At 35.8% G+C, this 27,227-nt stretch overlaps 1 protein-coding gene across 1 annotated transcript in view; it reads left to right on the plus strand.

The window, feature by feature from the left end:
- Positions 1 to 27,227, plus strand: part of HDAC9 (histone deacetylase 9) — a 586,393-nt gene that overhangs the window by 515,457 nt on the left and 43,709 nt on the right. Inside the window, exon 24 of the mRNA XM_060157126.1 lies at positions 20,560 to 20,644. Coding sequence (XP_060013109.1) covers positions 20,560 to 20,644 — 85 coding nt within the window. The remainder of the gene's footprint in view (positions 1 to 20,559; positions 20,645 to 27,227) is intronic.

Here is a 27,227-nt window from a genome sequence, read left to right on the forward strand (position 1 = left end):
ACTTCTCTCTTAGAATGGCGTTTGCTACATGCCATACGTTTTGGTAATTTGTGCTTCCATTCTCATTTGTCTCAAGATTTATTTTATTTCTTTTGATTTCTTCTTTGACATATTGATCGTTCAGTAGCATGTTGTTAAATTACTATCTATTTGTGAATTTTCCAGTGTTTTCTTGTCATTGATTTCTAGTTTCATGCTATTGTGTTCAGAAAAAATAATTGGGATGATTTCAGTCTTTTAAAATTTGCTAAGACTGGTTTTGTGGCCTACTGTATTATCTCTCTAGGAGAATGTTCCATGTGTGCTTAAGAAGAATGTATATTCTGCTGCTGTTGGATGGAATGATCTGTATATGTCTGTTAAGTCTATGCCATCTAATGTAGTTTAAGTCCAGTGTTTCGTTATTGATTTTCTATCTAAGCTATCCGTTGTGTTATATCCTCTTGGTGAATTGACCCTTTATCATTTTATAGTGATCTTCTTTGTCTTATATTACAGTTTGGGGGTTAAAGTTTATTTTTTCTGATATAAGTATACCTGCTCTGCTTTTTGTTTCCATTGGCATGGCATATATTTTCCATCCCTTCACTTTCAGCCTGTGTGTCCTTAAACCTGAAGTGATTCTCTTGTAGACAGCATGTAGTTCAGCCTTGTTTTTTTAATCATTCAGCAACTATATATCTTGACTGGAGAATTTAGTCCATTAAATTTAAAGAAGTTATTGATATATATGGGCTTACTGTTGCCATCTTGTTGTTTCCTGGCTGTTTTGTACTTCTGTTTTTCCTCTCTTGCTGTCTTCCGTTTGCGTTTGTGAATTGATGATTTTGTGTAGTGGTATGTTTTGATTCCCTTCTCTTTATCTTTTGCGTATCTACTATAGGTTTTTGCTTTGTGGTTACCGTTAGGCTTACATAAAACTTCTTATAGTTTTAATAGTGTATAATATTTTAAGCCAATAACATTTTAATTTTTAATACTTAGAAAAGCTCTACATTTTTATACTTTCCTCCCACAATTTATGTTTTTGATGTCAAAATATACATTTTTTATACTGTGTAATCATTAAAAATTATTGTAGTTATGGATTATTTTTAATACTTCAGTCTTTTAACCTTTACCCTAGAGTTATAAGTGATTTACCCACCACCATTACAATATAAGAGTATTCTGAATTTAAGTATAAAAAAATATATATATGTATGTATATATATACATGTATGTATATACATGTATGTGTGTGTATATATATATATTTATAATATATACATACTTTACCAGTGAGTTTTATATACTTTTATGTTTTCATGTTACTAGTTAGCATCCTTTAGTTCAGCTTGAAGAACTCCCTTTAACATATCTTGTAAGGCAAATCTACTGGTGATGAACCCTTTAGCTTTTGTTTGTCTTCAAAACTTTATCTCTCCTTGAATTCTTAAGGACAGCTTTGCTGGGTGAAGTATTCTTGGTTGGCAGTTTTTTCTCACTACACTTTGAATATATTATCCCATTCACTTATGGTCTGCAAGTTTTCTGTTGAAAAATCCACTCATAATCTTAATGAGATTCCCTTATATGTAACAAGTTGCTTTTCTCTTGCTGCTTTTGAGATTCTCTCTTTGTCTTTAAGTTTGACAATTTAATTATAATATACCTTGATGTGTGTCTCTTTAGATCCATCTTATTTGGTATTCTTTGGGATTCCTGGATCTGGATGTCTGTTTCTTTCCCCAGGTTAGGATAGTTTTTAGCCACTATTTCTTCAAATACACTTTCTGGCCCTTTCTCTCTCTTCTCCTTCTGGGAAACCTAAAATGTATATGGTGGTCTGCTTAATGGTGTTCATTAAGTCCTTTAAGCTATCGTCATTGTTTTTCATTCTTTTTTCTTTTGCTGCTTTGATTTTGATGAGTTTCACTGCCTTGTCTGAGTTCCCTGATCTTTTCTTTTACTTGATCTAGTCTGCTGTTAAACTCCTTTATTGAATTTTTCAGTTCACTTATTGTATTCTTCAGTTCTGTGATTTCTGCTTGGTATTTTTTAATATTTTCTTTCTCTTTGTTGAAATTCTCACTTTGCTCATGCATTGCTCCCTGACCTTGGTGACCATATTTAGGACTGTTATTTTGAATACTCTGTGGGGTAAATCACTTATCTCCATTTCACTAAGATTAGTTTCTGGAGATTTATCTTCTTTTGTTTGGAATATATTCCCCTGTTTCTTCACTTTCCTTGACTTTCTTTGTTGGTTTCTGCACATTATAAAAACACCCACCTCTCCCAGTCTTGATAGACTGGTCTCATTAGGAGAAGAACTTTGTCTATCAGCCCAGCCCAAGCTCCTGGTTACCTCTCAAACCTTTGTGATTGTCCAAGCCACAGTCTTCATTGTTAGTGGCTCCCAGTAGTTGAGGGTGTGCCCAGACCTATAAGTGTCTATAAGGCAAGAATCACAGTCAGCACCTAGAAGTAGGCTGATTAGAAGCTGGCTGGAAAGTATGCAGTCAAACCCCTTCCAAAGAGAAACTGTGAGATGGAAATTTTTGCCTTTCCTTCTACACTGAACTCGGGTGTGTTGACATGAGGGGTACTCCTGTGCCCATTTAAAACTTACTTCTTTGTTTGCTACAGTCCTATGGGACTAATAAACACATACTCTATTAGCTATCAGAGCTAGGTGATTTGGGGTCCCATCCTTCAGGTCGCAACCATAAAACTTGTGGTGCTAGATATGTGAACAAGCTCCTTCCATGGAGACACTTGGTGACTTGGTTTTATTGTTGGAGGGAACCAGAAGAAGAAGGCAGGAGAAGTGCCCACCAGCTATTGAACACTCTGGGGAGAATCACAGTCAGCATCTTGATGTGAACTAATTAGAAGCCAGACCCCTCAGGCAGCAGCTTGTAAAGTATGTAGTCAAATCCCTTGCAGAGAAAGACTGGGAGATGAGCATTTTTGCCTGCTCCCTCTGCACTGATCCTTGGGAGGATAGCTATAGTATTGATGGTAAGTGCTCACATACTTAAGAACTGCTTTTTTGTTTGCTATGGTCCTATGGGACTCAAGAAACCAAGCCCTGTTGGCTTTCAGAGCTAAGTATTTTGGGAGCCCCTTCTTCTGGTGGGAGCCTTAAAAGTTGGGGTGCTAGATGTATAGTCCAAACCCTTCACTCCTCAGGGAGAAGCTGGGAAATGAGTGTTCATGGCAAAAGTGTATCTAAGAATTTCCCACCCATTTTGATATGGGTATTTTCTCATTTGCTCAGTGTGTAGTCATCACTCAGCTAGTTTCTTTCAAGGGAATTGCTCTGTTTGTAGCTATACATTCAGTGCATCCATGGGAGGAAGAAAATTCAAGAACCTCCTGTGTCACCATCTTGGTCTGGAGTCTTAAAAATATTTATAAACTCTTTTTTTCGGTCACCACTTGTAAATTCTTTCGGCTGAGAGATACATACTATTTCCATCTTACAGATGGTGATACCGAGTCTCAAAGAGGTTTGAGAAATCCATTCAAAGTCATGCAGCCAGAATGCAATAGATCCAAGACCTGAACTTGAATTTACATTGCCAAAGGTCATTCTTTTTTCTTTCACATCACATAACTAAATTGCAACATATTTTTCTGACTACTCTGGAGAAGACTTCAGATCGAATTACCATTAGGTTCACTTCCAGACCATGGAAAGCTTTTGGACAAATTAATTGCAATTCAACAAATATTTCAAAGTTCATATGCATTCATTAATATTATCATATCAATTCATTTATTTTTCTAGTGAATGTACAGAATGTTACAGCTACTTTATATATTTTGCCTTTTTTCACAAACTCAAAATATTACTTTGCTTATAAAATAAACATATACAAAATCATTTTAAAAATCTGTAATTCATACTGTTCTTTAAAAGTAACTCATGATGGGCTTCCCTGATGGCGCAGTGATTGAGAGTCCGCCTGCCGATGCAGGGGACACGGGTTCGTGCCCCGGTCTGGGAGGATCCCACATGCTGTGGAGTGGCTGGGCCCATGAGCCATGGCCGCTGAGCCTGTACGTCCGGAGCCTGTGCTCCGCAACGGGAGAGGCCACAACAGTGAGAGGCCCGTGTATCTCAAAAAAGTAACTCATGTTTTCACCTGCAGTATTTATGAAGGGGAAAAAGTATATTTTCTTCTGCACACTGAACACATAAGTTTTATTGTCATTATCTTACAAACCTATGGCGTTTCAATATGATTATTGTGCTATATTTATTTAAGTAAATATGTACATTTTTAATTTGAAGGAAAATATGAGACAGAAAACTTGAGCACTGCTCAAGTCTTTACTCTGTTGTGTAATATTAGCACAGTAACTCAAAGGATATAACTATCTGGTGATTAATGTTGTTATTAGTGGACTGCTAATTCATATCACACATAGATCATGGTGTCTAAGATTTTCTAAATATTAGAATATTTCTGAGATTCCTATGAACAAATAACATCAAACAGAATGTTGAGGTTTTAGTTTTTGGTTTTTTTTGTTTTTCATTGAAATAAGGGAGTGCAAATAATGAATACTACTTCTACCTTATCAGTTAATGTTGGGCTGTTCTATCTGCCTACCAGATAACGTATTTCGCATATTCACCTATATTCTCAAATTACTTATTTCATTTTAAATATAGAAACATTTTAAGGACGTAGACTGGTTTTAATATTTGCATGCAAAGGCTTACACCAGATGTGCAGAAAATCACAGTATGGTGTGGATTGTGGCTCCATGGATGATTGACCTGCCCAGAAAGAAATGTTACCCAGTTGCAAAAGCCAACTACTTTTCCAACTATGTGAAAAGAGATTATGGATTTCACTGGCTCTATTTGAACACATTCATTCAAATGACATTCTATCTCTGTGCTCTTGTAATCTCTGCACTTGGCCCACTCCCTTCTTCCAAGGGAGGATTTCCAATGAAGATGGAATAATTTTTCCTGTGGTCTCTTTCTTTAAAAGATGATTGTATTTCAGAACAGATGCAAGTCAGTTGTATGGAGTTACATGTTTTTCTTAATTTATCTGAATTTACTGAAAAAGCAAAATGGATGTTTTGTACCTTCCTTCCCTTGTATGCTCATTTGACTAGGATGTCTTTGATCATTTTATTATATAAGCTGTGCCTAGAGATCAAAGACACTGTTTTCATAGAACAGTTACTGACATTAGAGGGATGTCACCTAATTTAAAGTTTGAGACCTATGCCTTTTCTCTGTTTTTAGAAAGACCAGGCTTGAAATAGAGGAAGGGATAAAAGTACCATTGGCCAATCTTAAACATGCCCACGTGTGTGTATACATACTAAAAATTCCAGTAAGTGATAAACTAAATGATTTTTTTTGGCTACATTGACTATTTAATCAACTTCAATTATCTGGATGTCTTATAGTAAATTTGATTTAGTTATTATAATACCCTAAATGCTACCTGTTCCTTTCACTGGCTGTCAACAAGCACAATCTAAAATTTGTTCATTATGAACTAAACAAGAGAGATTTAAGTAATCTATGTCTTTCTTTTTTAATTGAGATATCTTAGGGATATAAGCAAAAATATAGATTTTTCACAAAATACTTTAAGGGTAACAGATGGATTTGGTATATTGAACTTTGAAAGGTAAATTTTGGTGTGTCAGGTCTATCAATACACAGAGAAACAAAGCTAAGAGAAAGAATGATTTTTTAAATGAAAAATGGAAGAAAAATACATATGTGTTGTACATTATAATTCATTTGAAAAAAGGAAATGAAAATGTAATACTTGAAACAACATATGAAACAAAAAGTTCTTCTCTCTTTCATTGACAATACAATTTATAATCCATGGCCTGGTTTTCTGTATTTTTTTCCAGTTCAAAGGTCATCATGACTAACAGCATCACTACACTGAAGTTTTAAGTTTCATTCCCTTAGAAAAACTAATATATAAGGCATAGTGCTTGTACCTCACCATTGAAAAAAAGTGCATGCATGTCGTTTTCATAGTAGTATGTGGTAGGCTCTAGGTAAGAAAATAAAAAAGGATGTCTTTCGGGATACCAATTATTGCAATTTCAAATCCCATTTTCCTTCCAAACTCCCTTTTCAAGTGATTAATAGGGCAATTATAACTTATTATCCGGGATTTCACTTTTACAAATAACAAAATGTAGTAAAGCTTGAGCTTAAAACATTGGCAGAACATACACTGGCTTCTCAACACTGAACATGCAATTGAACTCAAATTAGGAAGGTCAAGAAGGGCTTTTTTGAGAGACTCTGCACTTTGTCAGATGTATTTATTCATGTGCAGAGGATTTAGAGTTCATAAACATTTTCCAGTTTTTTGAATGCTATTTCTTTTCCTTGTTGTTCTTGGCCAGGCCATGTCAATACAGCAAAATGCTGCTTCATATGGCTTATTATCAGCAGAATAATATGTATTACATAACCCAAAGGGATTGTAAAATCAGCAGGAACTCTTGGCTCTGCATCTCAATGTAGATACATAGAAGGGTACCACAAACTTGATTTTTTAAAAAAAACTAAGTTATCTGAGTATTACACCCAAAATAGGCATTTCTTCTTTTTAATTATTTTTTTATCATGAAAGTGATCTAGTTAGCAAAACATCTCTTAACTATGCTTTTAAGAAATATGCACAAGGTCAGTCAAAATAATATACTATTGGATTAAAACTAATTTGAGCATGATACAGGAAATGCCTTGAGGCAACTGATTTTGAAGACATACCAGAAGTCCATTTTTTTTCCTTTTTGTTGGCAAAGTTCAGGACTTGGATTTATCAGTCCAGTCACTGTATGATGAATATTTTTGAACTTCTTTAATGAAGCACTTAGAAACTCCAGCTTGAGGATTGTAAGAAATTAAAGTGACTATCTAAATGTGAAGAATCAGGTTGCTTGGACTAGCATCAGAGATACCTATGTGAATAGTCACATCGTTTGTTAGTTGTAGTAATAGAAACATCTGTGAGGTTCTCAGAGACACTGATTTTGGTAATCTGCATTTGTGCTGGCTGGCAAACAATGTCACAGTTGCTTTAAGGCCACATTTGCCTACTGTTATGCAAAGCCAATTAGCAGCACCCTGGGTTGCTTCCTCTGAAAGAAATTTTCTTAGGAGGTGAGAAAAGCTTAAGCAGTTGGCATTCCTATGGAATTTAAAATAAAAACATTGAAAAACTCAAGATAGGTAAAAGAAAGGAGAGTACATATAGCACTAAGAGCCTTGAGTAGTGACTTGAGAACATGGCCATTAAAAGACCACCTGTCAAAACAGAATAAATGACTGTTTTAAGCTTGTTAGAGAAAAAAAAAATTGCCATAGACATGGAAGCTGTTGAGATGATGCTACAGCCTCTGGTACTGAAGGTTCTGCACTTAGCATTTGCGTCTATAGCATGTCTTTTCTTGATCTCCCTCACTCTTATTAAGGTTTGGCTTCTAGGCCTTTCTTCCTTCCCTCCTTTCTCTCTCTCTCCTGTTGATTAGGCTCAGCTGCTTTTATTTGACTTGATTTCAGCAACAGTGGCTACACTTAGTGATTGTGTATGTTTATAATCTTTCCAAGATGACTTTTTGCTCTAAAGGTGCTGAAAAATCTCTCGAATTGACTTAAGTGTTGACAACCACCGCTGAGGTGAACTGTGGAGATGTTGTTGTCTGAGTTGCTCATCAGGGGTTTGTTTGTATTAGATTTTGAATGGATGAGCCATTTTACCATCTTTTTCATCCTTTAGATGATGTATAGCTGACTCCATCGGGGAACTGGTGTGAATCTGGGAAAGCTTACAAAAGCTCCTAAATAGTTGCAAGTCATGAGTCGAGAGAGAGAGAAGTGACTACAGGGAAAATGTGTGATAATCCAGAGTAATGTTTTTCATGGTCTTTTCTTAGACTTTGAAACCTATCCGCACTCTGAAAAAGTGTATGGATAATCTAAAGAGTTAAAATGTTTTGGAAAATATTATTTGAAGATATTCTCTATTGTATTGATAGATAAAGCCTATGAATTTGCATTTCATAAAAGCCCATGAGAAGTAGAGCCAAAGTGATTGTGGAGTTTTCTGTTTATCTGTTTTAGCAAATGCCAAATAAACTAGAAGTTATCTGGATAACTCAAAACTCCATCATGCAGATCTTCTGTACTGATTGTCTTTAGGCTTTTTAGAAGGTGTTAAAAGGAATGGGGGCTGGGAACCTGGACACTTCTTAGAGTTCTGGTTACCAATACAGGAGAGAAAGCATTTCTTTTCAGTGGTGAAGTAAACATGTTATGATATTCATTTGTCTGTCTATTCATTCAGTAGTCTTTTATTGGACATCAATTTTATACCCGTAAGTTATGATACAAGTACAAGTAAAAGAAATATAAACAAAGTACTTTGGGAGTGTAATGTAGGACCCATTATTTTTAACTATAAGGATGGAGGAATATTTTAATAGAGGAAGTAACTTTTAACTTTGATCTTGAATAAAAATGATAATTTGACAAGCTGAAATCAAAGCAAAGAATTTCTCTCTTGTAGTGGAGATAACATAGATAAAGACATTAAGACTTCTTGGAATTGTGGATGACTCTTTTTTGGGCTTGCCTGTTTGTGGCAGAGGAGAGGATACTTTGAGTGGAGTAAAAGTGAATAATGAGATTGGATCAGTGGAATGGAATACTGTAAGGAATTAGAATTCCTGTGGACAATATGGAAGACTTGAACAAATGAGTCCCATCCTTTGTGGTAAAATAACAACAAAACAGTGTGTGCGTTTTGAATAAGGCAATCTCATGCAAGAAAACAAAAGTTTATTAAGGAAATAATTGTTAGGAACAATTTCCCCCAAATTATCAACAAACAAAATGATAGCCTATTAGTGATATGTTAGAGCTGTCTCTTAATGGCTTGTGAGTGCTAAGTGTGTGCATCTCTGCTCAAATCTGAGTTCAGTGATATCACATTGTTAGCTTGAAATAGGCTATGGTGGGAGTATTTACACCATGGAAATCAGCAAATGCTACAAATTACAACTATTGTTTTTGACAGTCAGCTGTTAAACATTTACCACTGTACCACTGCTGCATGATATGTGAAACAGGTCTTAGCAGAAAAGTCAATATTTCAGACACAGTATAGTAAAAATCTCTTTACGTAACAAAATAATTAAGGAAAAACAGTTTCAAACATGCATATCAGCAGATTGAAATAGAGAAAACAAAAAAGCAAATGAGGGTAAGACAAACAAGAATAAAAGACAGTGAAACATGAGGAGTTACAAAACTTATTTGAAAAACAGGGACAAGGAAACAAGATTTTTTGCTTATAGGATGAATTAAGCCTTTTTTAATAACAATTGATGTCTAGACTATGGACATTACATTAGGAAACTACACATAAAGCACTGACCGCACATCTCTTAAATGTTATTGAAACTTCAGTTTAACATGCACCTTTTAATATATATAGTATTTTCCTAACTCAACTGGGTGATTTGGAATATTTTCTCATTATATTGCATATTTACACTCTTACCTCAATGTTTAAACAAAATATTGATAGTGTGAATTATCCAACTAATTGTATTCATTATCCTCTTTCTAATAGACCACTATGCCTCCTTTTTACCTTTAAGTTCATTTTTAATTATTTAGCTAGTTATTGCCATAGATGCTTAAATATGCCATCACGTCCAAACTTTCCATAGTTAAGTACCATGGAAACTGTGGTATACTATTTGGATATGATAGTGGATAGAGGCACTTCCTCATAGTCTTCCTCCTTCCATTCATTGGCCAATATATTGTATAACCTACATTTATCTAAGCTGGGGTAGTTTTGGATAAAACTCAACTAATAGAATAATAACCATGTAATAATCTCAGAGTCTAGCCCCGCTGTCCCTCATATTTTATTAAGGGAATTCCTTCAGTATCTCCTGTGAGCTGAATGGCCATGACTGTACCCTTTGCCTCTTGGTCCTCCTGATAGTCTCATAAGACTTGTTAGGTTTATATCACTTCTCTTGGCCAGAGATGTATCTTTATTGCTGTGTGATATCACCATTGTCTATATGAAAGTAGGTTGCAGGCAGACTCAGTCTGAACAATCGCAATAGTGTGTCAGTATAGTAACTTGATTATCAGTAGAATCTATTCTGACTTACTTTTGTTTCCCATCTATTTGGTCAAGAATTTTAATGACTCCAAATGAGTAAAAGGGGTTATTTTGAGAATGACTCGTGAATCACAATATGGATAAAATTATATCCAGGTTTACTTAAGCAATCAAATTAAACATATACAACTAATTGCAGGCATCTCTAAGATAATTATTTCAATGAGAGCTGAGTTTTAACCACCAATCCCTCCTCACTAGGGAATCCAGAATAGTTCCTCAGCATGGAGAGTCAGGTCTTCATGGCACTCTGCTTCCCTTATCCTCTTGGTCTTGATCATCATATTCTTCCAAGGTTCCACAAGATCTTTGACCCTGACAACTGAACCTTTTCTGCATTTTTTTCTGAGTTGCTTTGCATGTTATAGGGGACTTTCAGTTCCCTTTATAGGTGAATTTGTGGCCTGTATCTAAGAATGTAACTTGTTCTTGCTGCAAAACCTATAATCTCACTTTTTTTCTTAGATGTACCATAATATAGTAGAATAAGCGTGGACTCAAGAACCAGACTTAGTTTCCCCATTCCCTTATGTCATAAAACATATTCTCTTTTTAAACTGCTTTTAATGATAAGATACAATATTCATATAGAAAACTGCATTAGACATGAATGTACAATGCAATGAAATATCACAAATAGAACACATATATAACTATCAACCAAGTCAATGAACAGAATAATGTCAGCACCTCAGTAGATCACATACACACTTTCCCAATCAGTACTTCCTTTCTCTTTTCTGAAAGTAACCAATTTTCTGGTTTCTAACATAAGATTTTAATTTATCTGTTTTTGAGCTTTGTATACATGAAATGACATATATATATATATACACACACATATATATATGATTTTATATATATATATATAACTTCTTTTGCTCAACATTGTGAGATTCATCCATACTTGTGCAATAAGCTATAGTTTATTCATTTTCATCATTATATAGTATTAGATTCCATAAAAAGACTTTCCAGGACAATGTCATGGTTTATTTATCTATTCTACTTTTAATGAGTAGAGGGAATTTTTCTAGTTTGGGGGCTGTTGTAAACAGTACTGTGATAGACATTTTATAAATGTTTTTTGGTACATTTGTACACACATTTCTGTTGAGTATATATCTAAAAGTAGTATTGCTGGGTCATGGGGTATGCATGCATTTAATCTTTGTAGATAATACCAAACTGCTTTCCATAGGGGTTGTCACAATTCATACTCTATCAGGAGCATATGACTATTTCCATTGTTCTGTGTCCTTCCAAAACTTGGTATTAGCAGTCTTTTATAATTTTGGACATTTTTGTTATGTGTGTAGTAGAATATCATCATGGCTTTGCTCTTCCAGAATACTAATTAACTAAAACAGCTCTTCATCTATTTATTATTTGTACATACCATTTTTGAAGCACCTATTCAAGTTTTTGTTTACTTTCAGATGGACATTTTCTTACTTATTTGAGCAGTTCTTTTTTTAAAAATAAATTTATTATATTTATTTATTTTTGGCTGTGCTGGGTCTTCGTAGCTGTGCGGTCTTTCTTTAGTTGCAGAGTGCGGGGGCTACTCTTCGTTGTGGTGCACGGTCTTCTTATTGCAGTGGCTTCTCTTGTTGCAGAGCATGTGCTCTAAGCACACGAGCTTCAGTAGTTGTGGCACATGGGCTCAGTAGTTGTGGCTCACAGGCTCCAGAGTGCAGGCTCAGTAGTTGTGGTGCACGGGCTTAGTTGTTCCGCAGCATGTGGGATCTTCCCGGACCAGGGCTGGAACCCTTGTCCCCTGCATTGGCAAACAGATTCTTAACCACTGCGCCACCAGAGAAGCCCTGAGCAGTTCTTTATAGATTCTGTTGTTGGTTTCATATGTTGAAATACCTTGTCTGTCTTTTTACCCTCTTAATCATGTCCTTTGATAAATAAAAATAATTTTCAATGTAGTAATTTATCAATCATTTCCTTTGGGATTAGTTCTTTTTGTATTTTGTTTAAATATTCTTTCTGTATACCCCACATCATGAAAATATTCTCTCTATTCTCTTCTTAAAGATTTTTGACTTGAACATTCAGATGTGCAGTTCTTCAGGAATTGCATATGTATATGGCATAATTTAGAAGTCAAGTTTTTTTTAATGTGGATATATAGTTGATCAAGTACCATTTATTGAAAAGGCCATTCATTCCTTATGGCTCAGCAGTGGTATCTTTATCCATATATACATGGAGACTCTAGTCTTTTCTGCAGGTCTCATTATCCTTGAGACATTATCAGACTGTCTTCACTTACATAGTGTTATAAGCAATCTTGATATCTAGTAAAACAAATCTCCCAGTTTGTTTTTCTTCAAGACAGTCTTGGTTACATTTGTCCCCTTTGTGTTTTCATATACAATTTTAGAATCACCTTGTGCAATTTCACAAGACACATATAAATGGATTTAGTTCACCAATAAAAGCAAAGATTATCACATAGTAATAAAAAGTGCTGTTTAAAGGGACACTTTCTGTGATATAGTGATAAAGTTTGAATATAAAAAATGAAGAAAAGGGACTTCCCTGGTGGCACAGTGCTTAAGAATCCACCTGCCAATGCAGGGGACACAAGTTCGATCTCTGGCCCGGGAGGATCCCACATGCCCTGGGAGGATACCACATGCCACGGAGCAGCTAAGCCCGTGCGCCACAACTACTGAAGCCCGTGTGCCACAACTGCTGAAGCCCACGTGCCTAGAGCCGATGCTCCACAAGAGAAGCCCCTGCAGTGAGAAGTCCGCACACCACAACGAAGAGTAGCCCCTGCTTGCCGCAACTAGAGAAAGCCCATGCACAGCAATGACGACCCAATGCAGCCAAAGATAAAATAAATAAATAATTAATTAATTTAAAAAATTTAATGAATAAAAAATTAAACTACATTAACTTACTGAATGAAAGCTTACATGGCTCTATCAGTATCACTTTAGTGGATGTTAAGACAAAAAAAGAACTAGAGTTAGAGATGCTTCATAGTGGTAAAATATTCTATTAACTGGTAGGATAAAACAACTTAAAATTGTGTTTTAATAACACAGCTTCAAAACGTACCAAGAAAAAGTTGAATGAAACAAATGGAAAAAATAGTTAATACCACAATCATAGTGACAGACTTTAAGACACCTCTTTCAGCAGCTGATAGAGAAAGAAGACAGTAAAAAAGGGGGGTATGTATAAGACTTAAACACCTTAATAAACCTGCTCTAATTGAAATAAATAATAGGCTTTACCCAGTAACTGCAGAATATCATTCTTTTCAAGGACACATGTAAAGTTTTCAAAAATAGACCATATTTGGGGGTATAAAGCAAGTTTCAGTAAGTTTCAGCTAATGGATTTCAAACAGAGTATAATTTCTCATAGTGAAACTAAACTAGAATCTATATTATATAACAAATGGAAAGATATCCCATGTTCATGGATTGGAAGACTTAATATTGTAAAAATGCCCTTACTACCCAAAGTAATCAAGAGATTCAATTACAATTCCTATCAAAATCCCAATACTTTAGCATTTTTTACAGAAATAGAAAAAAAATTCTAAAATTCATATGGAATCACAAAGGACCACAAATAAAAAAGCAATATTGAGAAAGAAGAATGAAGTTGGAAGCATCATATGTCCTGATTTCAAAATATATTACAAAGCTACAGTAGTCAAAACAGTAGGGTACTGCCATAAAAACAGACATACAGACCAAGGGAACAGATTAGAAAGTACAGAAATAAATCCACACATATATGGTCAACTGATCTTCAAAAGAGTGCTAAGAATACAAAATAGAGAAGGGATAATCTCTTGAACAAATAGTATCGGGAAAACTAGATATCCACTTGTAAAAGAATGAAGCTGTACCCTTGTCTTATACCATGCACAAAAATAAATGGGTAAGTAGTTAAATACTTTAACATAAGACCTCAAAGTATAAAAATCCTTAAAAAAAATAAGGGTAAACTTTTATGACTTTGGTCTCAGCATTAATTTCATGGATATGACACCAAAAGCATTGGCAACAAAACAGAATAAACTAGTGGGACGACATCAAACTGAAAAGCTTCTGAACAACAAAGAAAACATTCAACAGAGTAAAAAGGCAATCTATGGAATGGGAGATAATATGTCCGAACCATATATCTGATAAGGTGTTCATCTCCAAAATATATAAGGAACTCTTAACAGCTCAGTAGTAAAATATAGTAAACCTGATTTTAAAATGGGCTAAGGACTTAAATAGACATTTCTCCAAAGAAGACATACAAATGGCCAACAGGTATATGAGAAATGCTTAGCATCACTAATCATCAGGGAAATGTAAATCAAAACCACAATGAGATATCACTTCACATGTCAGAATATCAGGATGACGATTATTTAAAAAACAAACAAAAAAAAACCCCAAAGACAAGAAGTGTTGGCAAGGACGTGGAGAAATTAGAATGCTTGCATTCTGTTGGTGGGGATACAAAATGGTGCGACTGCTATGTAAAACAGTATAGAGGGCTCTCAAAAAATTAAATATAGAAATACCACGTGATCCAGCAGTCCCACTTTTGGGTATTTATCCAAAAGAATCAAAATCAGGATCTCAAAGAGATATTAGCGCTATGAATACTGAAGCCCTATTCACCATAGCCAAGATGTGGACACCAGCTAAATGTTCACTGACAGATGAATGGATAAGAAAATGGTATATACATACAATGGAATAGTATTCAGTCTTTAAAAGGAAGGAAATTCTGCAATATGCAACAACTTGGATAAACCTTGAAGACATTATGCTAAGTGAAATAATTCAGTTGCAGAAAGACAAATACTGTATGATTCCACTTATATAAGGTATATAAAATAATCAAATTCATAGAATCAAAGAGTGGAATGGTGGTTGTCAGCAGATGAGGAGAGGGAGAATTGGGGAGTTACTAATCAATGGACATAGTGTTTCAGTCAAGCAAGATGAATAAGCTCTAGAGAACTGCTCTATAACATTGTACCTATAGTCATTAATAGTGTACTATACACTTAAAAAATCTGTTTAAGTAGTTAGATCTCATGTTCAGTGTTCTTACTACAATAAAATTAAATTAAAAAATAAAACAAAATACCAGTAATGTAAAATAAAAAGATGAAGTATAGAACAAAACTTTAAAAAAATGGTTGTATAATTTGAAATAAAAAGAAAATTGGAAAATCTCATATATTTGGAGATTTCAAAATACAATCTCTTATGTGTCAAAGAAATCACAGTAAATTTAGTATTTTGAGCTGAATAATTATGAAAATATGAAATATCAAAAAAAGTGTAATATGTATAAGCTGAATTTGGAAACACATGTAAAGCTTTAAATGTATATACTAGAAGAGAAGAAAGTTTAAAATTACAGATAGAAACACACAACTCAAGAAATTAGGAAATCAAAGCAACAAATTAAACATGAAGTGAGTGACTTAAATATAAAGAAACAATGAAATAAAAATAAGCATATAATATATAAGAATTAAAATGTCAAATTTTAGTTCTTTGAAATAATTAACAAAATTGATAGCACTCTAGAAAGACTGATTGAAAGAAAAGTCCTACATTACCAGCACTCTGAATGAAAAAAAGACTTTACCACAGATTTTAGTGTATTAAAATGATTACAAGAGAATATTAAAAAAAAATTTCATGTAAAAGAAAATTGAAATTTTATTTGAAATGGAAAAATTCTTGTGAAAATAAACTGAATCAAAAAGACAGAAAATTTGAATGCTACCATAATTAACAAAATTGAATCTTCAATACCAGATATACCAACAGAAAACACCAGGCCCATATAGCTTCAGCAGTGAATTCTGCTAATAATTTATACTGTTTTAGAGTAAAGGGGAAGATGGGAAGAGAACACTTCATAAATGATTTTTGAGGCTAGTATACTATTGACACCCAAGCTCAAAAGAGCATTATAAGAAAAGAATATTACAGGAAAATCCTGCTCATAAGCATAGCAGTTAAAACCGTGAACAGAATATTAGCAGTTCATCATTATCTTAAAAACCCATAATATAATTGTGTTTAGGCCAAGAATGTAGGATATTAACATTCCAAAATAAGTTGTTATAATTCACCACATTAAGAGAATGAAGAAGAAATATAACCATTTCAATAGATGTTTAAAAATTTGTTGATAAATTAGACACCCAATTATGAACTACTTTTGATAAACTGGGAATAACTTATTAGCTTGATAAAAGATATCTACAAACATCCTACAGTATGCATCAGATTTAAAAGTGAAACATGAGAATTTTTCTTTGAAATAAAAAACATGACAAAGATATTCACTCTTAGTGCTTCATTTTAACATTACACTGGTGGTCCTAGACAGTGCAATAGGGTAAGAAAAAGAAATTTAAAAATATAAAGATTGGAGTGGAATAAAAAAATCTCTCATTATTCACAGAAGATATGATTATATAAAGTCTATACAAAACTATTTGTTTATACATCATTGGAATTAATAAATTAGTTTAACAAAATGGATGGTTAATTTAAAAATCAATTAAAAATCAATTATTTTGATTTAAAAATGAATTATCTCTGTTGTTTTCCCGATTCTTTTAGTCTAAAAACATGCCCTGATTATGGCAGACAGCCAAGTGGAAGAACATATTCCATGTAGGTCTGTTAGCTATGGCGAGCCAAATAAAGCCTATCTCCCCATGTTTTCTTTCAACTAATCATTCCTCCATTCATTCAACATTTTTTTAAATGCCTATTATATACCAGGCTCTATCTTTGCCTTTAAATTGCTCACAACAAAATAGAGAATGACACACATGGCTGACTACAATATAATGTGTAGAGTAATAAACAAGAGAATTTGTGTGGAAAGGAGACAAAGAGTGGAAGCAGTTTGCTCTATCAGAGGATTTTAGAAAAGATTTCAGAGCAGGCAGTGTTTGTGTTAGTCCTTGAATGATTTAGTAAGGTTTCACCAATTCAAAGAAGGATAGGGAAAATACAATTCAGAGGGAACAGAATAAATAAAGGTGTAAGAGTATGCCAAGTATACTTGGCATATTTGGGAAACATAATATAAAAGCTAAGAGTACTTAGTAGATCCTTTGCTTGGTTGATGTGTGCATCTGTCCTCTTGTATCTGTTATATTTTGCAAAATCTGTTTAGCCTTTTTTTTTTCTGTTCTTTTCTCAATCATGAAAATAATAGAGATGATTTTCATGTCTCATAAGTACAAAGTGAGTTTTAAAACTTCTTCTCGAGCTTCTCCAAGGATACCCTTGCCTTTTTCCATAAGTGCATCTTAGCCAACTAAAGTGATTTTTGATGATTTAAATGATCTGATTCTAAAGAATCTGAAAATTATGTATTCACAACATGATAATGGCCCCAACTTTTATGGTGTTTTAAAATAGCTGTAGTACTTAGAAATTACATGGTATATGCAATTTAACAAACATCTGAATTGTATCAATAGGGTATTGCAACTTTCTGTAAAAGATGCAGAAAAGTAAATATCCCTATACTGAGTCTGAAAATTTATATAAAGAATTGCAGTAAGTAATGATTGCATTTAAGCTTTAGATATAGGAAACCTAGATGAGAGCTTCAAATGTCAAGAAGTTGTGTTAAAATCATCTAGTGTATCTTATAACTCTATTATTACTTGATGGAATTGTGCAAAAAGACGGTGTGATGGGTGTGTGATATTTCCTACATCTGCATCTGTTTGATCTTAGTATAACTTTTGCATGCAGAAGTTCTCTGGTTTGCATAAATTATTTCCTTATTTATCTTTTAATAACTCTTACTAACATTGATTAGCCTTATTGCCAGTGTTTTTGCTACATCTTATTGGCCAAACTAGATATATAACACAGCTTTACTGTATATTCTTAATTTTTGCTCCAAAGTTATAAAATATGACTATTTGTTTAATATTAATTACAGTTAGTTATTAGATTTTATTAATAATGACCAATACTCATAAATATTTATTAAACAGATGCTTCAGTCAGATGTTTTTAGTGTTTATAACTGTGAATTATTAAATCAACAAACTCGTTTAGAAAAGACAACTCAATTCTGTGGTCCCTCTATACAAGGTTTTAATATTATGAAAACAGACTAAATGCTGCTTGCCTTCTTGCCAACTGAGAGTATTACCCATTACCTTCTCAGCAGAGCTACTAGAGAAAAAATAAAGAACCTACATTGAGAACTTTCTGAATTCAGCTCTGTCTGTGTGTATACACTCAAAATGAAACAAATTGGGGCAATTTACTGAAGGTTAAATCCTCTAAATGACATTCACCTAAAATATGCAGGGAAATGGTTTGGGAGGCTTAAATTATCAATGTAATTGCCTTAATTCTCTAGGTTGCTTTCATAAGTAGACACAACTTTATCGTATCTAACTGACAATTCCAAATTGGAGGTTTAGGGTTGTTTGTATTTTTACTCTCAACACTCTGCATCAAGTTTACTTTCTACATAACCCAGGTCCTAAAAATAGCCCATGAACCTAATGTGAGAGTGTTCCAGAAGTGAGGTTTTTACATTAATGATGTGCCTGTAGCTTTCTTTCCAGTAGCTAGCACCTTTCCATTTGTCAGCATTTTACCCTGAAGTCTCAGGAAAGCTTGTTTAAGAACTAAATATGCTCATACTACGTTGTGCTTTTATTCTTAAGTATTCGAACATAGAGTGATATTTCAGAACATTTTGTTAATAAAGTCTACCTAATTTCTATTAAAATTTTTCTCTAAGCCCTGAGAGAGAAGTGAAAGGAAAGATTATTTATGAGCAAGGTAGCTCAGCCCTAATTCTTGAGTAAGAGTTTTCCAAGTAACCTTCCGTTTATGATTCAGCAATTCCTCTGAGTTAAGAGGGTGTTACTAGGATAACATATTTTTGAAGATACTATCTGAAATACCAGATTTTTAAAAAAATGATTTTTAACAAATTTTAAGAGTTTAAGATTGCAGAACCTTTCACTGACACTGCGGGTTTTTTTTTTTCCTCTTGCCAAACTGTACTGCAAGTAAACCTTTTGATGTTTTAAATGTTTTTCTTTGGCAGCTAAGAAAAACACTCTGGAAAGTTATATTTAGTGAATTTACCCATGTATAAATATCCCTGAGCTAGTCTGTTATCCTATGGCATCTGGAAGAAAGGTGCTATTGTTTTAGATTCCATGATTAAAGTATAGAATAATCAATTCAGAGAGACCCTGGGGGGAAGATTCACTCACACATGCTGTGGAAACTTGGAATCCCTGAGTTTTTTAGTTTTTTTCTGCAGATGAAGAGACATAGATGGGTTCATGTTTTAGCACGGTGTCTAGTGACATTGTTTCCCGTTCTTGCCATATAATAGTTTGGCCTATTTGAGACTACTAACTTTAAATTTTATACGAAAACTTTTTTGTTGTTGTTAATCCCTTTTTACTATTACTTTCCTCGCTTTCTGGGTCACAATAGCTGGACAGCTATTTTGTTTGCAAGTGCTCTGCTATGCAGTTTGTCCTGCTCCACACGAAGCCACATCACCAACGTATTCCCAGGGATGCATCATCAGATTTAGTTCTGCCAGAACACTCCATAAATTATTTAAAGCTCTTCTTCATTTCTTGCAAAACAATGTTTGCTGAGCTTCCCCATGAAAAATCAGTGTAATTCCAGAAGATCAGGATAGATTTGCAAGACAGGAATTTGTCCTGTGCTTCCACATGGCTATCTGCATAGATGTGAATACAGTGGAAGTTAAAGGAAAATGTACAGTTATTTTACTTTTGGTTTGATTTGAGCATTTTCTCTACTACTTATTCAATAGCAGTTGAATAAGAGCAGCTATGTCTCGTGGCGTTCTGCTGTGAAGTGTCCAAAAGTGTAAGGTAGTTAGGTGTAAAAACACCACAAAAGTATGGATAATAGACTGCCCACCTTCTGTCTACTTCAACTTCCCTGAGGTTTCGTTTGCAGGGCCCAGCTGCATATACAGACATGATGGAATTTGGTTTGTCAGGAACCTACAAAAATTACACAAATAACTCGGATTTTTAATGAATAATACACAGACATGCACCTGCTTCAGGGACTTCATAGATTAGTTTTGTGACCAGTAGAAAATCCCCTCGGAATTCAATTACATTGCTGCAAAACAGAAAATAAAACTGGCTACGCTTTTGGAACTGGTATCAGCAAAATGTTAAGTAGTTCTTGGAGCAGGCTTTTTTTTAGGTGGTTTCAATTTGGTGTGCTTCTGTGAAACTTATTATAAAGTCATAACGTTCTGCTCATATCATTATTTACCATTCTTGCAGCTGGAGCCACTTGCAGAAGAGATTCTCCAACAAACTCCGAATATGAATGCTGTTATTTCTTTACAGAAGATCATTGAAATTCAAAGTATGTCTTTAAATTTTTTTTAATATTTCTAATAAGGTACTATTAGAATAGAATTCAAGCACATGAAAAATATATTTGAGCTTCTCAAATATAAGGAATATATTTAAAGTAATTATAATTTCCACATATTATGTATTCATACCTAAATGTGTTGTTGCCTTGCTGTTAATGTGGCAGTCTTATCTCACACTGATAACGAAATTCAGAGACTCTAGATTTAGAACCTTGTTTTTCTCATATTTTCCAAAAGTGTTTGGATTTTTTTCCATTACTGCCACTAAGTATCTACTCAGAGCTATGAAATTAACATAGAAATTGTGATTATATTGTCCAGTCTTAACTGAGGTAAGTTATCTCCTAGTGATGTTGGAATTCACCAGTCATTTACTGGTTTTAAGTTTGTCAATAGAGGAAAAAGTTCATGAGAAAGCCTACTAGAAAATCCAATTGAACAAAAAGGAAAAGTCAGAGACCTTTTTACTATCCCAGTTCCTTTCACATCACTGTTACTTTCTCAGGAATTACTCTTTTTTAGATGATAACAAGCATGAGTGTTCGCGCACACACACACACACTGAAAGCAAGCACAAATTGACATGAAAGTCAGCATGAATGGGAAAACCAAATGGCAAAATTAAGTGTGAAGGAGGATCAGAAAACCCTTAGCTTTGCTAGTCTTTTGTAGAAGCATTTTGAATTGTGGATCAAGAAAATATATGTGTACACAAGGATTTGAGGATTCTTTTAAAATTTTGCTGCAACCCTCCAGTGGTTTGCAGCTGATAAGTTGAAAAACACTAGTGTGGAGGGTTTTAAAATGATACGAATTTCAGTATAATCCTCACTGGAAGTGTGAAGGAGGATCAGAAAACCCTTAGCTTTGCTACTCTTTTGTAGAAGCATCTTTTGTAGTAGCATTTGCTACTCTTTTGTAGAAGCATTCCATCTATCTCTGAGTCCTTGTCTTTGCTTGCTCAGTAGTAATTTGGAGATATGGTTGTGACTGGGGTTCTATGTTATCCATTCATCTGGTGCTTATGCAATCTAATCTAATATTTCATTAAGGTGACCAGCAGCATAAAAAATATCTACTTTTTACACATACGATTCTTTTTTTTTCTGAGTATTGTTTTCCCATTATATACACAGACTATTAAAAATTATTGTTCCTATGTATATTATGATCACATCACTTTCAATAAGCATTCTTAAAATACTTATTACATGTTGATACATGATAACTTGAGCACTTATCGAGGCAAGGCACAGAAGAGGAATAAGGCAGTTTCTAGCACTAGGGAGTTTACACTCCAGTGAGTGAGAGGCACTAAAATAGATCATTTCAATAGAAGTCACAACACGCACTGAGATCATGGACAAGAAACAGTCATTTTCTTAAGTCCTTTGCAGCCAGAAGGAGAAGTACTGCAAAGTGAGGAAGGTTCACGGAAGGTTTGAGGAAGGCTCCTTGGCGGTGGTAGGGCCTGACCTTGGTCTTAAGGTCCTATTACTGACCAGGGTTCTTGGCCTCCTTAATCAATAGAAATTGATCAGGGGCCAGACAAGAAATTCAGGCTAGGCTTTATTGGGGCCCCTGCTGCAGCAGCCCGGAGCAAAAACAAACAAAAGATTCCTTTGTTTGCTCGCTCGCTGAGGAGGGGGCGTAAGCTTCCTCTTTATATGAGGTTGAGGTTAAGGTTGTGTCCAGGGGTCGGGCCAGAGGGGTGGCTTAGGTGTTTGGCCCGCCCCTTAGGTGGTGGTGTGTGCAGGGAGCGTGCGCAGTACGCTGCTTTTGCTGCTGACCCCCTGCTTTTGCTCCAGGCTCTTCAAAAGTGGCTCTTGGGTTTTTTGGTCCCTTTGTATCTTTTGTCCAGAATCGCCCCAACTGGGCATGCAGGCAGTTATTTTGAGTCCCATATAGTTTCTTTGTATTTTGTTGCTTGAAGAGAGGTGTGTCCAGGTGCAAGCGTTACAGCAGTGCAGCAAAGGGTCCCAGGTCCCAGTTTGTCTCAGTCTGAACAGGATTTTGGCCAGATGAAGAAAGAGTGAATGTTCTGAAGGAAATAACAGAAGCAAAAGACTCAATTTTCACATAGGTGTAAAAAGTCATGGTTTATATATGTCTTTAGAAACCATGCTGTTGTCTGTTGCATTGGATCTAACTTGCCAGTAATGACTTTCCACTGCATGATGGTTTTCCTTTCACCACTGACATTTTTGAGTGACTTGTACAGTCTACTTTAGCCAAACAAACCTGTTTGACTCTTGAAAAGGATTCACTGAACTATCAAAATTGGCTGGATAAGAATTCTGCCCCTGTGGATTGTGAATCTCTGTCTTTTGCTCCAAAATGCATTTCAAACACCCAACACTGACCATTTCCCCCATTTAAAAATCTATTTCTGGGGCTTCCCTTGTGGTGCACTGGTTAAGAATCTGCCTGCCAAGTCAGGGGACATGGGTTCGAGCCCTGGTCTGGGAAGATCCCACATGCCACGGAGCAACTAAGCCCGTGTGCCACAACTACTGAGCCTGCGCTCTAGAGCCTGCACACCACAACTATTGAAGCCTGTGTGCCACAACTACTGAAGCCCTCGCACCTAGAGCCCGTGCTCGCAACAAGAGAAGCCACCGCAATGAGAAGCCCGCACACCACAATGACGAGTAGCCCCCGCTCGCCGCAACTAAAGAAAGCCTGCGTGCAGCAGCGAAGACCCAATGCAGCCAAAGATAAAATAAATAAATTTTTTAAAAAATCTATTTCCTCCTAAACTCATATTGAAGATTCCACCCAGAGCTTGTTAATCCAGTACTTCTGTAAAGTCTCCGCACTAACGTGTAGATTTTAAGTGGTATTTTTATTTAAAATTTTTCTATTATTTGAGTTTTTGTATGTTTTATGGTCTTTCGGTCATGGTTCCTTAATTATATGATAATTATCAAGAGGATGGAACCGTGTCTTCTCACCCCCACTTGTACCTGCAGGCAGGGTTGGTACCAGAGACGAGGTTTGAAGTGCATGGAAACCTGGGAATTGAGAGTTGGAAGATTTGAGCAGGATTGATTCGAATAACTCTTCAAGGCCCTAGGGAACCAAAACTTGCATCAAAGAGAGCTTCTGAAGAAGAATGCCTCCTTCTGAGTCATGGATACAGTATATGGTATAGTGGGTACTGTTGTTGGCTACTCAGTAACTATGTGTTCCTCATGTTTACTCAGAAGCAGCCTGGTTTCACACATGAATCCTTGCCACCAGATACAGTACAGATCGGGGAAGATGAACTTATGCCCAGCTCCAAAGGACCTGTTCTTAGTCCAAGGCTAAACTTGTCAACCCACTTACCAGTGATTAGTTAAGGAGTGGGTACTTGACCAATTCTGGCCGGGGAGAAGCAGGGCTGGCTTCATGGGCTTTCAACCAGTGTAGTCACACAGGCCCCACACTTAGAAGGGCCCTACACATGGTTTAATGCTGTTACTCTTGCTGCCTTAAAATTCTCACTAATTTGTATTTTGTGACAGGGAGCCCACATTTCATCTTGTACTGAGCCTTGCTAATTATGTAGCCAGTCCTGATGAAAATCAAGGTGCTGGTGATGCAAAAAAATATTTACCAAAAAAGACTGAGAGTAGCACCACCACAAGGAGAACTCAAGTTGTGGTTGAGAAGGAACTGAATGGTGGGTTGAGGTTGTAAAAAGGAAGATAAACACAAGATTACAGTGATCTCCCACCAGTTGGGACATAGGGTGAAAATCTGTACAGAGAAAGTGCTTCAGTACTGTGGCTTTGACCACTGTGTGGTATATTTTTATGTGTTTCTCTGAATTGTGTGTCTTTGGGGCTACTCTTTTTTTTTTTAAACATCTTTATTGGAGTATAATTGCTCTACAATGATATGTTAGTTTCTGCTTTATAACAAAGTGAATCAGCCATACATATACATATATCCCCATATCTCCTCCCTCCCACCCTCCTTATCCCACCCCTCTAGGTGGTCACAGAACACGGAGCTGATCTCCCTGTTTGCTAAGTGGCTGCTTCCCACTAGCTATCTATTTTACATTTGGTAGTGTATCTATGTCAGTGCCACTCTCTTACTTCATCCCAGCTTACCCTTCCCCATCCCTGTGTCCTCAAGTCCATTCTCTACAGCTGCATCTTTATTCCTGTCCTGCCCGTAGCGTCTTAAGAACTATTTTTTTTGTTTTGTATATACTCCATATACATGTGTTAGCATAAGGTGTTTTTCTCTTTCTGACTTACTTCACGCTGTATGATAGACTCTAGGTCCATCCACCTCACCACAAATAACTCAATTTCGTTTCTTTTTATGGCTGAGTAATATTCCATTGTATATATGTGCCACATCTTCTTTATCCATGCATCTGTCAGTGGATATTTAGGTTGCTTCCATGTCCTGGCTATTGTAAATAGAGCTGCAATGAACATGGTGGTACATGACTGTTTTAGAATTATGGTTTTCTCAGGGTATATGCCCAGTAGTGGGATTGCTGGGTCATATGGTGATTTTATTTGGGGCTACTCTTCCAGGTTAAAGAAACAGAAAGCGATTGTATAAAGTCTACAAAGCAATAAAAGAAAGTGGCATTTCAGAGTAACAAACTTCATAATGGCTTGGAAAATCAAAATTGTGGGTACCTGACTTAACAAACAATGCTATATTTCCTTAAAAACGATAAAATTGAACTCTCAATTTTATTTTTCTCTGTTTTATAACACACTTCCATTTCACATGCTCGTGTAGAACTCCAGGCCCTTGATTAGGCTCCCCATTTTGCCTTTGGCAGGGAAGGTAGTCAGGACTCACTAAAACTTTGTGGATCCTAGTGCAAAATGAAGATGTGTAAATGCTTCCCTGTTAAAAATTATTAATAATTTCAAGAAGATGCCAGCCGAGCATAGAACCAAGCCTGAGAGCCCTTCTGAACATGGGGTCCTTTGCAACTGCACAGGTTGCCTGTTTATGAAGCCTGCCTTGAAGGTAGCCTTTGTTTAACAGAGGAACCTTCTCTTCACATGTCTCTGAGTGTCAACCAGGTGCCTCCTTTCAATTTAAGGAGGTGTTCGAATTTCAGCTCACCCCCTAGTCCAGGTTCTGAAGGATTCTTTTGTGCCAGGGTTTGGGACTGCTGTACCAGAAAAGTATGTAAATGTTGAAAAACAGGCCTTGTAGCATGTGGGAAGCATTCAGGCAGGTTCCTAGATATCCTTGTCCCAAGGCAGACGGCAAGGTGCTGACAGGCCTTATGTGTATTTCTTTGAGAACTGAGCCCCACAGCTGAGGGTATGCAGGTGCTGGAGGCTGTGATTAGCATTGGCCCTTTGCCTGGCCACATGTATGTGAGTATTTTGCAGCAGGATCATCCCTGTTGTCCTGTTCTTGTTTATATTACTTATTTAGCTGAGAAGAAAAGGCCTTACAAGGCAACAGCAGGGCACCTATTTCTCCTGACAGGTAAAGACCCCCACCCCTGACAGGTCAGGGGCTGGTTTCATCTTCAGATGGCGGGTGTATACAAAGATCAACCATCTCTGAAATAACAAAAGGGAGGTATGGACAAGAAGCTTCATGTTTGCACATGCTGTTCACTCTGCTGACAAAGTCTTCTGCCTCATCCCTATTAAGTTTTCAAGACTTAGCTCAGATGTTCTCTCTTTTGGGAAGCCATCTATGAATCCCCATTCATCCCTATTCTAGATTAGGTGCATTTCCTGGGTGCTTTCATGGCAGAGATTGTTTTTGCTGATGTTCTTTGCTTTTAATCGCTGTGTCCTCTGCACAGTTCTGGAATGTTGTAGGTGCTCTGCAAATGTTCGTTGAATGAATGAATCAGCCAGTATGTCAGTATTTGCCACACTCTTTTTTCCTTAGCCTAGATTGACTTTTCAACTAAGGTTATACTTCTTGGTTAGGTCATACAGAACAAGAGATTAAGAAGTGCAGGAAAAATCTATATGAGAGCCCATTTCTTCACTCTCTTTCACAACCCACAATGATGAATCACTTCTAAGTTAGAAAGAACATGAACTGCTTGTGAGCTACCATTTCCATCGCCAAGCTTGGAGATGGCAGTTCTAAGAGTTGACTGGCCAGCTGTAATCACTTGACTGGCCAGCAAGCAATGCCAGGTAAAAGTCAGCCCAGAGTAGGATAAAGGACCCTCATATGTATATAGGCTTTCCTGAAACCCATCCTAACAACTCAGTCCGTTGAACTCTTACCTTTTTCTGCATAGTACGGTGAGAAGCAAGATTCCCAAATGTCATGTTTCACACTAGTCCTGGCCCGTGATAACATTTTCACTGATTTTGAAGGGAAGAACCATGAAGTGAGTTTTCCACAAAACTAAATTTATTTAGTTTGAAAGACTATAATTTTAAGTTTGAAAAACATATAATGAATGATGTTGATATTGATCTATGAAACCTCAAAATATGAAAACCACAAGTATATAGTCATGGTTTCCTTTTATTTATTTAAATTTTTTAGTAAGAAGAGTACTCCTTTTAAGTGTCAACCAATTTTGTAGACCTCCTGCATGATAATAACGATAATCAT

Source organism: Lagenorhynchus albirostris, chromosome 8 (genome assembly GCF_949774975.1).
Source record: "Lagenorhynchus albirostris chromosome 8, mLagAlb1.1, whole genome shotgun sequence".
Classification (NCBI taxonomy): Eukaryota; Metazoa; Chordata; class Mammalia; order Artiodactyla; family Delphinidae; genus Lagenorhynchus; species Lagenorhynchus albirostris.